The following is a 13,491-nucleotide window of genomic DNA, read 5'->3' as shown; positions in this document are numbered from 1 at the left end:
GGGTTACGGAAAGCTGGGCCTCCTGTTGCGCGACCGAACCGCCACGCTCCGCCGCCTCTCGCGCTGCTTCGGGGGCACGTCCCACCCGCGTCAGCGCGTCGCAGCTCTGCAGCAGCAGCACCACCAGCTCGTCGTGCACAAGGAGCCGCCGCCGCCGGCTCCTCCGTTGCGCGGATCGCCGGCTGCGAGCTCGGGCATGCCGGACGCGACGGCGGCGGCGGGGGTTGAGCGGGCCGGATCCAGCGGCAAGGACGCGTGTGCTCTGGGCTCCGCTGAAGATCGGTCAGTTATTCTGACCCTGTGACTTCGGTGCCCGTCAAAGATGATTGCAACATTACTTGCTTGCATCAACACCAAATCATTATTCAACTGAAAAATAACACCAAACCATTTATTGGCCGCGTTATTAGAGGCATAATTTATGTCAGATTACTACTACATTATGCGGCTGTGCACCCGTCTCCAATGTTCATAATATTCTGAAAATTTTACTTGCGCAACTTCACAGAGCTGCGACTATTAATCTGGATCGAAGAGAGTACTATTCCTTTCCTTTTTATACTGTTCATCCGGATCCATATGCGCCCGGGAGCAGAAACTCCACATCCGTAATTAATTTCTTCACCCAAATCAAAGAAAATATTTCCGCTATATACAATATAAGATCATCCTATCAACCATTGGTACATCCTCAGATTTAAAAAATACTTAGATTTTGTAAGATTTTACATTTATGATTTTCTACGAAGCCTGTTCAGAGACAAATGCAGAGAGGACAGCAGGCTCTCGGCCGGTTGCTTTCTCAGGCTAGTCATAGTGGGAGTAACTTTCAAGAACGCCTTTGACTATTGACAAGAATAATAGTACATGACGTGCATAATGTGAAAATTATATTATTGAAAGCTCCTTTCACGTATGAATTTGACGATATGCTTTGTGTAAGTTGCATGTCATATATTATTGTTTTAACATTTGGTCAAAGTTAACCTCGAAAAATGCATTAGGCCCTATATAGATGGAAGGAGGGAGTAGCTAGTAACATAGCACACTTCGAGAAAATTCTGCTTATGTGACAAGTAATTAATGAGAGGTAGTAACATAATATATTACTATAACATAGCGTTTTTGCAAGACAAGATGAGTCTAGAAGCTAATAAATAAAGTCATCTATGATACTACTTTTATATTACTTTGCATTATGAAGGTAGTAACTTAGACTAGTGTCATATGACGCTGGTCTAAGTTACCCACTATGACCAGCCTCAGTGCTGCTGACGAAGGACACTTGAAACGACACGAGTCAGACGCGTCTTTGACTCGGCCGGTCAAGCACGGGGTCGCGGCTCGCCCAAGACCCAACACAAGGAGGCGGCTCGAGTTCCGACGAGGCGAGCGAACCAACGCGTCCGCTTCAAGCCGCCTCGTCACAATCGCCACGCTTCTTCCTCGACACGACACCCACCGCGCGCCCGACGCCTCTCCTCCCCTTCCTCCTCCCGCCGCCGGCCCTAGCTCTAGCTGGTGCCTACATTCTCCGACCGATCGCGGCCGACGCGCCCCTTAGGGACCTCAGCTGGCCGGCCCACTAGCTCGTCTTCCCGCCGTCGCGGCCACTCGGCAGGAGCACGCACCGGCGCTTTACGGCTCCCACGCCTGAAGCGCAAGGTCGGTCGCCGGCCGGCCACAGGTAGCATCCATCCCTACCCTCTGCACTCCTGGATTTGTCTGCGGTTCCACTCCCAAGATTGTCGAAATGCGGTCGGCGCTGGCCATTGTGCCACGTTTAGGGCGTGCTCTTCGTTTGCGGTCGGTGCGTGCACGCCACATGTCCGGCGATATGCTTGCAAGGGGTCAGTCTGCATTGCAGACCCAGTTGTGTCGCAGGACTTTACACGTAATTTCCCAGTAGTGGTGTAGATCCTATACATTTGAACGAGGGGTATTTCCGTGGACTTTACCCGTAATTTCATAACAAATGCCAGCGTGTAGCCAAATTTCACACCGTCTAGCGACGAGAAATGGGAGGATATATGGTTTAACCAAAATTGAGGTGTGGATCTCTTCTAAAATCTCGCGCAATGTGGTCAAGTCTCTCCAAAGGTACTATCGTAGTGCCTCCAACCTGTGATTCTTTTGCTTGTGATTTTTTTATTAAAAAAACCGAAGAGCATCTGTGGGTCGTATATGAATGAGCGAGATTGGGATAGAGTGGGGCAGTGAACTCACCACCACCATCACCAACCCAAATCTGTAAGGTAGTAGAGTTTTAAAGCCGAAGATCGTCTGGTGGGTCCTCGATGAAAGAGCGAGATTGAAAACCACCATCAACCCAAATTTACAAGATAATAATAGGCTTTATCAAGTGTAGAGGCATATTCAACGTAGGAGCCCATCGTGTGCACACCAAAAGTCCGATGATATGCTTGCGAGGGGTTAGTCTGCATGCCCGGTTGTGTTAGTCTACATTGCTTAGAGCGAGCATATTTGGAAGTTTGGGTAATCCAATCACTTCTGTTTTCTAAAAATGTCATGGTTAACCCAAAGTTATGGGTATCATCACATTTAACAATACCTAATCAGCAACCGAAATATCCAACGGCAATATGGTTCGGCTAGATTGAAATCGAGATTTAGCTATAAAATCTTGTGCAATGTATTGTAGTAAGCTTTTATATATGTTTATCATTCGTAATGAATGCACGGCCCATGATGGAGTTTACTCTCTTGTTGAATGTTCTATCTCACGTATTTCATATTCATTTGATTAATAATATCATGATGGATAGCTGATGATATGAGTTACTTGATTGCTACTGATGCTCCTCAATCTGTAGTGGTAATAAGAATATGGATGTGTTTTCATCTTCATTGCATATCACAAGCTTAACAACAATGTTGGATGTTTGATATTTTGCTGTTAGCCCGCTTTTCTTATTCATTTGAACACCAAGTCACTACGAATCTCAATGAGCTCCTGCAGGATGGATGATGATTTTGCTGCAGCCGAAGCTGAGCAGCTTGAAGAGGTCCTCCGACTCTCAGCTCAGTCCGCGACGATGGCATGTGCGGTTTGCAGACTGATGACAGTATCACTGGAAGCATCATGGAAACCTGAGAATTGTGATCATGCCATCTGTATTGACTGCTTCGCCAAATACACAACAGAGACAGTGGCCACAGAGATGCCAAAGTGCCCGGTTGCTTCTTGCAAATATCATGTCGATCCAGAGATACATGAACTTATGGAAGTAGACGATGATGGCAGCCTGATCGCAATCAAAGAGATCGATGATGGCAAAGGGAAGGAACATCCCTATAATGGGCTGGAAGAATTCGGGCAATGTTCCGGCAGTGGCACGATGATGTGTGCAGTTTGCAGGCTGATGACAGTATCACTGGAAGCATCGTGGAAACCTGAAAACTGCGATCATATCATCTGCATCACCTGCTTCGCCAGATACACAACCGAGACAATGGCCACCGAGATGCCCAAGTGTCCGATTACTTCTTGTGATTCTTTGTTGAAGCCAGACACGCCACAAGTGATCGATATCGACGATGATGGTGATACGGGCAGCTCATCATCGATCAGAGCAATAATAGACAAAGGCAAGCAACCGTGCAACGACGTGCTGCAAGAGCTCGGCCAATGTTCCAGCGGCACAGCAATTGCCAACGACTTCTACTGCACCATCTGCATGGAGGAAGTGCCTGCCATAGAATGCTTCCCGGTCGACGGGTGCACGCACGCGTTCTGTGTCAGCTGCGTGAGGCAGTACATTGCGGCGAAGGTGGAAGAGAACGTGCTGCCCGTCAGGTGCCCCGACCCGGGCTGCAAGGACGGCACGCTGCAGCCGGAGGCGTGCCGGGACGTGATCCCGACGCCGCTGTTCCAGCGGTGGGGCGCGGCGCTCTGCGACATGGCGCTCGAGGGGATCAAGTTCTACTGCCCCTTCAACGACTGCTCGACGCTGCTGGTCGACGACCACCAGGACGGGGACGCGGCGATAAGGGACGTGGAGTGCCCACACTGCTCCCGCATGTTCTGCGCGCAGTGCAAGGTGCCGTGGCACGACGGCGTCGATTGCGCCGAGTTCCAGCGGCTCGGCAAGGACGAGCGCGGGCGGGAGGACCTGCTGCTGAGGAAGGTCGCGCAGGAGAGCAAGTGGCGGAGGTGCGGCAAGTGCAAGATGTACGTCGAGAGGGTGGAAGGCTGCGTGTACATTGTCTGCAGGTGAGCGCTGTGTTAGCTTTCACTAGCTGGATCTGCTGCACACCAGCAATTATTTTCACGTCCATGACGAGATGTTCTTGTTTCCTTGGATTTGCAGGTGCGGCCACCACTTCTGCTACCTCTGCGGCTCTGAGATGGCGAAGGGCAACCATCGTTGCAGCAAGTGCAAGCGTACGTGGTGATCGGTGAATGGTCTGCAGATGCCGCGACGCTACTTCAGCGAAGCAAGTTCGTCATGTCAGTACTATCGGCTTAAAAACTGGACAGTACTCTACTAGGGTATTACTACTGATTCAGTTAGCATTGCTAGCTCGTGCAGCTCTGATGCCATTACTAATTTTAGTTGACATCAGAAGTGGCAACTATATGAGCTCCATTAGTAATCATCACTAGAGTGTTGTTCTGGGGATTATTCCTGATGAAGGAGCTGGCCAGTTTCTCAGTAAGAAACTAATAGGCTCTATAGCTTAGAGGCCTACTGGATGTCATGCAAACACTGTGCAATAAAAGCAAGCTGCCGGGAAGAAGCCAAAGAATGGACCCAAGCCCGAGACTGAGTGCTTTTATTGCAAGGAGAGTGGTCACTGGAAGCGGAACTGCCCCAAATACTTAGCGGACAAGAAGGCCGGCAAAGCCAAAGGTATATTTTATATACATGTAATTGATGTGTACCTTATTAGTTCTCATAGTAACTCCTGGGTATTTGATACCGGTGCCGTTGCTCATATTTGTAACTCACAGCAGGAGCTGCGGAATAAACGGAGACTGGCGAAGGACAAGGTGATGATGCGCGTCGGGAATGGTTCCAAGGTCGATGTGATCGCCGTCGGCACGCTACCTCTACATTTATCTACGGAATTAGTTATAAACCTCAATAATTGTTATTTAGTGCCAAGTTTGAGCATGAACATTGTATCAGGATCTCGTTTAATACGAGATGGCTACTCATTTAAATCCGAGAATAATGGTTGTTCTATTTATATGAGAGATATGTTTTATGGTCATGCTCCGATGGTCAATGGTTTATTCTTAATGAATCTCGAACGTAATATTACACATATTCATAGTGTGAATACCAAAAGATGTAAAGTTGATAACGATAGTCCCACATACTTGTGGCACTGCCGCCTTGGTCACATAGGTGTCAAACGCATGAAGAAGCTCCATGCAGATGGACTTTTAGAGTCTCTTGATTATGAATCATTTGACACGTGCGAACCATGCCTCATGGGTAAAATGACCAAGACTCCGTTCTCAGGAACAATAGAGCGAGCAACCAACTTATTGGAAATCATACATACTGATGTGTGCGGTCCAATGAGTGTTGAGGCTCGCGGTGGCTATCGTTATGTTCTCACCCTCACTGATGACTTAAGTAGATATGGGTATGTCTACTTAATGAAACACAAGTCTGAAACCTTTGAAAAGTTCAAGGAATTTCAGAGTGAAGTTGAGAATCAACGTGACAGGAAAATCAAGTTTCTACGATCAGATCGTGGAGGAGAATACTTGAGTCACGAATTTGGCACACACTTAAGAAAATGTGGAATAGTTTCACAACTCACGCCGCCTGGAACACCTCAGCGTAATGGTGTGTCCGGACGTCGTAATCGCACTCTATTAGATATGGTGCGATCTATGATGTCTCTTACCGATTTACCACTATCCTTTTGGGGCTATGCTTTAGAGACTGCCGCATTCACTTTAAATAGGGCACCGTCGAAATCCGTTGAGACGACACAGTTTGAATTATGGTTTGGGAAGAAACCTAAGCTGTCGTTTCTAAAAGTTTGGGGATACGATGCTTATGTCAGGAAACTTCAACCTGAAAAGCTCGAACCTAAATCGGAAAAATGCATCTTCATAGGATACCTTAAAGAAACTATTGGGTATATCTTCTACCTCAGATCCGAAGGCAAGATCTTTGTTGCCAAGAATGGGTCCTTTCTAGAGGAAGAGTTTCTCTCGAAAGAAGTAAGTGGGAGGAAAGTAGAGCTTGATGAAGTATTACCTCTTAAACCGAAAAATGACGCAACTCAAGAAAATGTTCCTGAGGTGCCTGCACCGACTAGAGAGGAAGTTAATGATGATGATCAAGATACTTCTGATCAAGCTCCTACTGAAATTTGAAGGTCCATAAGGACACGTTCCGCACCAGAGTGGTACGGCAATCCTGTCTTGGAAATCATGTTGTTAGACAATGGTGAACCTTCGAACTATGAAGAAGCGATGGCGGGCCCGGATTCCGACAAATGGCTGGAAGCCATGAAATCCGAGATAGGATCCATGTATGAAAACGAAGTATGGACTTTGACTGACTTGCCCGTTGAACGGCGAGCCATAGAAAATAAATGGATTTTTAAGAAGAAGACAGACGCGGATGGTAATGTGACCATCTATAAAGCTCGGCTTGTCGCTAAGGGTTATCGACAAGTTCAAGGGGTTGACTACGATGAGACTTTTTCACCGGTAGCGAAGCTGAAGTCCGTCCGAATCATGTTAGCGATTGCCGCATTCTATGATTATGAAATATGGCAAATGGACGTCAAAACAGCATTCCTTAATGGTTTCCTTAAGGAAGAATTGTATATGATGCAGCCGGAAGGTTTTGTCGATCCTAAGAATGCTGACAAGGTGTGCAAGCTCCAACGCTCGATTTATGGGCTGGTGCAAGCATCTCGGAGTTGGAACATTCGCTTTGATGAGATGATCAAAGTGTTTGGGTTTACACAGACTTATGGAGAAGCCTGTGTTTACAAGAAAGTGAGTGGGAGCTCTGTAGCATTTCTCATATTATATGTAGATGACATACTTTTGATGGGAAATGATATAGAACTTTTGGACAACATTAAGGCCTACTTGAATAAGAGTTTTTCAATGAAGGACCTTGGAGAAGCTGCTTATATATTAGGCATCAAGATCTATAGGGATAGATCGAGACGCCTCATAGGTCTTTCACAAAGCACATATCTTGATAAGATTTTGAAGAAGTTCAAAATGGATCAGTCCAAGAAAGGGTTCTTGCCTGTTTTGCAAGGTGTGAAATTGAGCTCAGCTCAATGTCTGACCACGGCAGAAGATATAGAAGAGATGAGTGTCATCCCCTATGCCTCAGCCATAGGTTCTATTATGTATGCCATGCTATGTACCAGACCTGATGTAAACCTTGCCGTAAGTTTGGTAGGAAGGTACCAAAGTAATCCCGGCAAGGAACACTGGACAGCGGTCAAGAATATCCTGAAGTACCTGAAAAGGACAAAGGACATGTTTCTCGTTTATGGAGGTGACGAAGAGCTCGTCGTAAAGGGTTACGTCGACGCTAGCTTCGACACAGATCTGGATGACTCTAAGTCACAAACCGGATACGTGTATATGTTGAATGGTGGAGCAGTAAGCTGGTGCAGCTGCAAGCAGAGCGTCGTGGCGGGATCTACATGTGAAGCGGAGTACATGGTAGCCTCGGAGGCAGCATATGAAGCAATTTGGGTGAAGGAGTTCATCACCGACCTAGGAGTCATACCCAATGCGTCGGGGCCGATCAAGCTCTTCTGTGACAACACTGGAGCTATTGCACTTGCCAAGGAGCCCAGGTTTCACAAGAAGACAAGGCACATCAAGCGTCGCTTCAACTCCATTCGTGAAAATGTTCAAGATGGAGACATAGAGATTTGTAAAGTACATACGGACCTGAATATAGCAGATCCATTGACTAAACCTCTCCCTAGGGCAAAACATGATCAACACCAGAATTCCATGGGTGTTCGATTCATCACAATGTAACTAGATTATTGACTCTAGTGCAAGTGGGAGACTGTTCGAAATATGCCCTAGAGGCAATAATAAAAGCATTATTATTATATTTCCTTGTTCATGATAATTGTCTTTATTCATGCTATAATTGTATTATCCGGAAATCGTAATACATGTGTGAATAATAGACACCAACATGTCCCTAGTAAGCCTCTAGTTGACTAGCTCGTTGATCAACAGATAGTCATGATTTCCTGACTATTGACATTGGATGTCATTGATAACAAGATCACATCATTAGGAGAATGATGTGATGGACAAGACCCAATCCTAAGCATAGCGCAAGATCGTGTAGTTCGTTTGCTAGAGCTTTTCCAATGTCAAGTGTCTTTTCCTTTGACCATGAGATCGTGTAACTCCCGGATACCGTAGGAGTGCTTTGGATGTACCAAACGTCACAACGTAACTGGGTGACTATAAAGGTGCACTACAGGTATCTCCGAAAGTGTCTGTTGGGTTGATACGGATCGAGACTGGGATTTGTCACTCAGTATGACGGAGAGGTATCACTGGGCCCACTCGGTAATGCATCATCATAATGAGCTCAAAGTGACCAAGTGTCTGGTCATGGGATCATGCATTACGGTACGAGTAAAGTGACTTGCGGTAACGAGATTGAACGAGGTATTGGGATACCGACGATCGAATCTCGGGCAAGTAACATATCGATTGACAAAGGGAATTGTATACGGGGTTGCTTGAATCCTCGACATCGTTGTTCATCCGATGAGATCATCGTGGAGTATGTGGGAGCCAACATGGGTATCCAGATCCCACTGTTGGTTATTGACCGGAGAGTCATCTCGGTCATGTCTACATGTCTCCCAAACCCGTAGGGTCTACACACTTAAGGTTCGGTGACGCTAGGGTTGTAGGGATATGTATATGCAGTAACCCGAATGTTGTTCGGAGTCCCGGATGAGATCCCGGATGTCACGAGGAGTTCCGGAATGGTCCGGAGATAAAGAATTATATATATGAAGTACTATTTCGGCCATCGGGACAAGTTTCGGGGTTATCGATATTGTACCGGGACCATCGGAAGGGTCCGGGGGCCCACTGGGTGGGGCCACCTGTCCCGGGGGGGCACATGGGCTGTAGGGGGTGCGCCTTGGCCTACATGGGCCAAGGGCACCAGCCCCAAGAGGCCCATGCGCCTAGGGTTTCAAGGAGGAAGAGTCCTAGGAGGGGAAGGCACCTCCTAGGTGCCTTGGGGAGGAGGGATTCCTCCCCCTTGGCCGCACCCCCTAGGAGATTGGATCTCCTAGGGCCGGCGCCCACCCCCCCTTGGCCCTCCTATATATAGTGGGGGAAGGAGGGCTTTTCATCCACGCCTTTGGTTGCCTCCTCTCTCTCTCCAACACCTCCTCCTCCTCCATAGCGCTTGGCGAAGCCCTGACGGAGTACTGCAGCTCCATCATCACCACGCCGTTGTGCTGCTGCTGGTGCCATCTCCCTCAACCTCTCCTCTGCCCTTGCTGGATCAATAAGAAGGAGACGTGGCTGTTCCGTACATGTGTTGAACGCGGAGGTGCCGTCCGTTCGGTGCTAAGATCTCCGATGATTTGGATCACGTCGTGTACAACTACCTCATCCCCGTTCTTTGAACGCTTCTGCTCGCGATCTACAAAGGTATGTAGATGCATCCGATCACTCGTTGCTACATGAACTCATAGATGGATCTTGGTGAAACCGTAGGATTTTTTTTCTGCAACGTTCCCCTACATTTACTACATGTAGTAGTACAAGTATATAGGCTAGTAATATGTTGGGATAATGAGGAGATTACCTGAGGTCTCCAATATTATTGAGTGCAAATGTTTTCATCCTCCATTTTCTACACTAGATTTTGGTCCTCCTTCTGATGAAGATTCTGAGAATAATCCTTTACCAGAATTTGGTTGTTATTTGCAAATTTTCAAATTTATCCCATTGAACTTATTGGCCTTTTAATAATAAAAAATTATTATGGTTCGACCATATGTTTGAGGGTTTGGTAATCATAGGTGCAATATTTATATAACCACGCATCTGACAAACTTGAGAGGTGCCTTTTGATCATTTGAAAAGTATCGATTCCTATTAAGAGATAATTTTGTCTTTGTTGTCTATTAGCCTCCACTTTACTTCGAATTCCTCATGGTTCTATCTTGTGACCACTAACTTGCATAGTATTCTCGGTACCAACAAGAATTTTAAATTATGGTATAGCACCCGTTGGGTGAATCTGATGATTTGAAGAAATTCCATGTTTCTTGATCATAAAAATGGTAGTACCATCTTAAGAGGATGTAAAGGTGAATTAAGGGTTTTTCAACTGGATCTGTATATAGGAAAATATTTGATCACGAGATCTCAACTTGAAGTTGATTAAGTGATAAAATTGTCAGATAGACTTGAGGTCTTGAAAACTGAATGGTGGTCATCCGCGATGTGCTCATTCTCTTAAGGGAAATATTTGAAGTGAATTAATATTCAGCCATAATGTACTTAGCTTGAGAACTAAGTGAAGTTTGTGACATATAAAATGCATATCTACATACTTAGCTATAAGATAATAGCCATGACATATTATCCTGGCGGTGGAGTTATAGTGGCAACAATGCGACAGGTGGATACAATGACTGATGTCATGAATCATCTTAAAATAAATTCTCCCACCTAATTATGAATTTAGTGCATTTGAAAATGTAAGCAATGAAAATGATTTGTTTGAGAACAATCATGGCCAAGGTAATCCTTGGTGAACCTAGGCGTATCCTTCAATACAACGCATGTGATGAAATCATTGTTAATATTTTGGACTTCATTCTTGAGGAAGTGTGTGACTTTAGAGTCACTGCCAAAACGTATAGACTTTGCATGTCTGACATTGATTAGTCACGATGAAAGTATAACCACAATGTGATGTGGACATTGCAACGATGTCTGAGACACTTGCTATAAATTATGGTATCCATCTTGATGGATGGACGACACTATAATTAGAAATAGTGACATAGGCTTCACTGCCATGTGTTTTACCAATGTAGTAGAAGGTAATCATCAAGGTATGCAAAAATTTGTGTAATTTTATATGACATATTCAAGCAAAGTGAGACTTGAATTAGTACAAGATACCATTTTCGGCAGATAGTGATTGCGCATGAATAATATTTACTATGAGAGTAAATCATTCTAGTGAACAACAACAAATGCTTCAGAGGAGCAAATTTTATGACAGCTGATGTTATACATTCATATGTGTAGACCTCAATTTATATAGGATAACACTTTGAAGATAATCACCCGATGTGGTGTAGATCTCGCAGTAATAGAAACATAGCCTGACTTTTATCAGTAGATGTTCATAATTTTATTACCTTATGTTAAGCAAAATGTATGAAATCACTTTGAAGGAATCATCTGTCAGAGTGACATGATGTAGACCCTGGAGTAATAGTGGATAATCTGCAAACTGTGCAGTAGATGCCACAACACCTTGTGATTCAAAAATAAATTTGAGGTAGTCACATTAAAATTAATATTTGATAAAGCACGTTGAAGGTAGTCATCTTGTTGAAATGACAAGATGTAGACCTCACAGTAGTGATGGATAATCTGCAAATTGCGCAGTAGATGCCATCAATACCTTGTTATCCACAAACGCGATTTGAGGTGGTCATATTAAGTATGACACTTTATAATCCTTTTTTTTTGGATTTCATCAAGATCTGCAAGAAAAATCAATTGCAAAGCATAGTTGTTACACTTACAATAAAGAATTCTAATATATTGTGGTGCATTCCAGATGGAATGATCGACGCAGTCAATAACATAAGTCAATGCCTTGGGACTCAACCATAATCTGTAATAGCAATGATCTGGAGGGCTCGTGTTCAAGTAGCATTAAAACCTGATGGCCTAAAATACAGAACAATACTAGGCTCTAATCTGCATAAAACAATTAGCCAAAAGGGCATGTCTCCAAGTTACAGGGATTTATAAGTAGTTAGGATGAAGTCTGAGGACAAAATCGAACAACAGCCAAAGGGATAAGATTCCCCAATATCTTTCCCATGCGTGCGTTGTGGTAACCACTGCCGCTGTTCATGCGAGGCTGCGGGCAGACCGGTGGTTGCGCCGCCGCGTCTTGTGCCTCGTGGGCTGCCTCCGCCCAGGCCGAGGACCGTGCTGCCGCGCGCCGGCTGATGGCCACCGCCGCATCTCCGGAACACGTCGCGTTTGCTACCATTCTGTCCAGGCCGGGAGACATCTCCAACGCGCTGCTGGGAGTAACCGGTGCGCCGGAGACCGCCGCGGTCGCTGTGTTGCCTGAGAGCATACTCGGCCGGTGGTTGCTGTGCCGAGCGCCGCCTGCTGTAGGGCGCCGCACCAGAAGAGCGGTCGCCGCTCGACGCCGATGGGTACTGCGGGCGCGAGCACCGCGCTTGAGAGTGGCCCCGCCGGGCCGTCCATGGTGTGCCATAGACACGCGCCCGAGGACTCTGTTGCCGGAGAGCCACGCGCCGGCCGTGTCTCTGCCTCCAGATGCGAGAGAGCCGCTTCGCCGCTGTTTCCCCTTCGCTTTCTTCTCTGCGGCCAAATCACTCTCGGTTAGGAGCGTGCTGATAACGTGTGAAAGTAAAAACGAGAGAGGATGGAGCAAATGATGGAACAGTTGTTTCATTGATTGAAGATTGGGGTATTTATACCCTCATTACAAGGCAGTTACAAAGAAGGCGGTTGCCAAAACATGACCACCGACATAGCATGGATTTATAATTAATTAATCTAATTAATTAATTCCTAACAGTATCTCTATCTTTGTCTATTCTCCACCACTTCTATCAGCACCGATTTGTGGAGAGCGACAGCAGGATGGGCAGGGTGGAGGACAAGCAGCCAGAGTTCGGTGGCAGCATATGTTGGTCGTGCCGTCGAGCCAGGCCCGCCGGAAGTCGGTGACGATGGCGCGGTGGTGCTTAGTGGCGTTGACGACGAGGTAACACGCGAGAAGCTCCTCGAGGCCCCGCTACGACGCTCAGACGTCGTCCTGGCCGTGACTATCTCTGCCATGCTCTCCAGGAAGTCCCCCTCTGTAGCATGGTGGTCGCCATTGGAGGCTGCTCCTATGCTGGCCTTCTTCCCTTCAACCAGCCGCTCGGGTTCACATGTAGTAGCTGTCGCCGTCACGTCCTGTCCGTCGGCGATGCCCTGCAGCTGCTCTTGGCCTCCTCCTCCCAGTCAACCTTCTTTGCGCCACCGGTCGGGCCTGGTGAGGATCGGTCGCAGCTTCAGCCCGTGGAGCCGGTCGGCAGCGGCCCTAGGCTTTGATGGCGGGGTGGATTCCGAGCGCGGGCCACGGTGGTGGCCGGCTTCGTGGTCATGCAAGCTATGACCTCCACCTTCAGCCGGCGACAGGAGATGCACGCACATGCGGCCTACCAAGGTGCGTAGCTCACGGG

General features: G+C 46.7%; 1 protein-coding gene across 2 annotated transcripts; it reads left to right on the top strand.

Moving 5' to 3' along the window:
- The first annotated feature begins 16 nt into the window (after positions 1-16).
- Positions 17-4,868, top strand: LOC123103872 (E3 ubiquitin-protein ligase RNF14). 2 transcript variants are annotated; one of them, XM_044525563.1, is made up of 3 exons: positions 17-282; positions 2,981-4,234; positions 4,332-4,868. In XM_044525563.1, exons 1-3 carry the CDS (start codon positions 197-199, stop codon positions 4,414-4,416), a joined length of 1,425 nt encoding a protein of 474 aa, XP_044381498.1. In that variant the 5' UTR covers positions 17-196; the 3' UTR covers positions 4,417-4,868. The 2 variants fall into 2 exon arrangements, with proteins under 2 accessions (XP_044381498.1, XP_044381499.1); XM_044525564.1 differs by lacking the exon at positions 17-282 and adding an exon at positions 1,252-1,687.
- The last annotated feature ends 8,623 nt before the right edge of the window (positions 4,869-13,491 follow it).

This window comes from Triticum aestivum, chromosome 5A (genome assembly GCF_018294505.1).
Source record: "Triticum aestivum cultivar Chinese Spring chromosome 5A, IWGSC CS RefSeq v2.1, whole genome shotgun sequence".
Taxonomy (NCBI): Eukaryota; Viridiplantae; Streptophyta; class Magnoliopsida; order Poales; family Poaceae; genus Triticum; species Triticum aestivum.
Note: the sequence above shows the minus strand (reverse complement) of the source record. Positions and strands in the feature narration are given on the sequence as shown.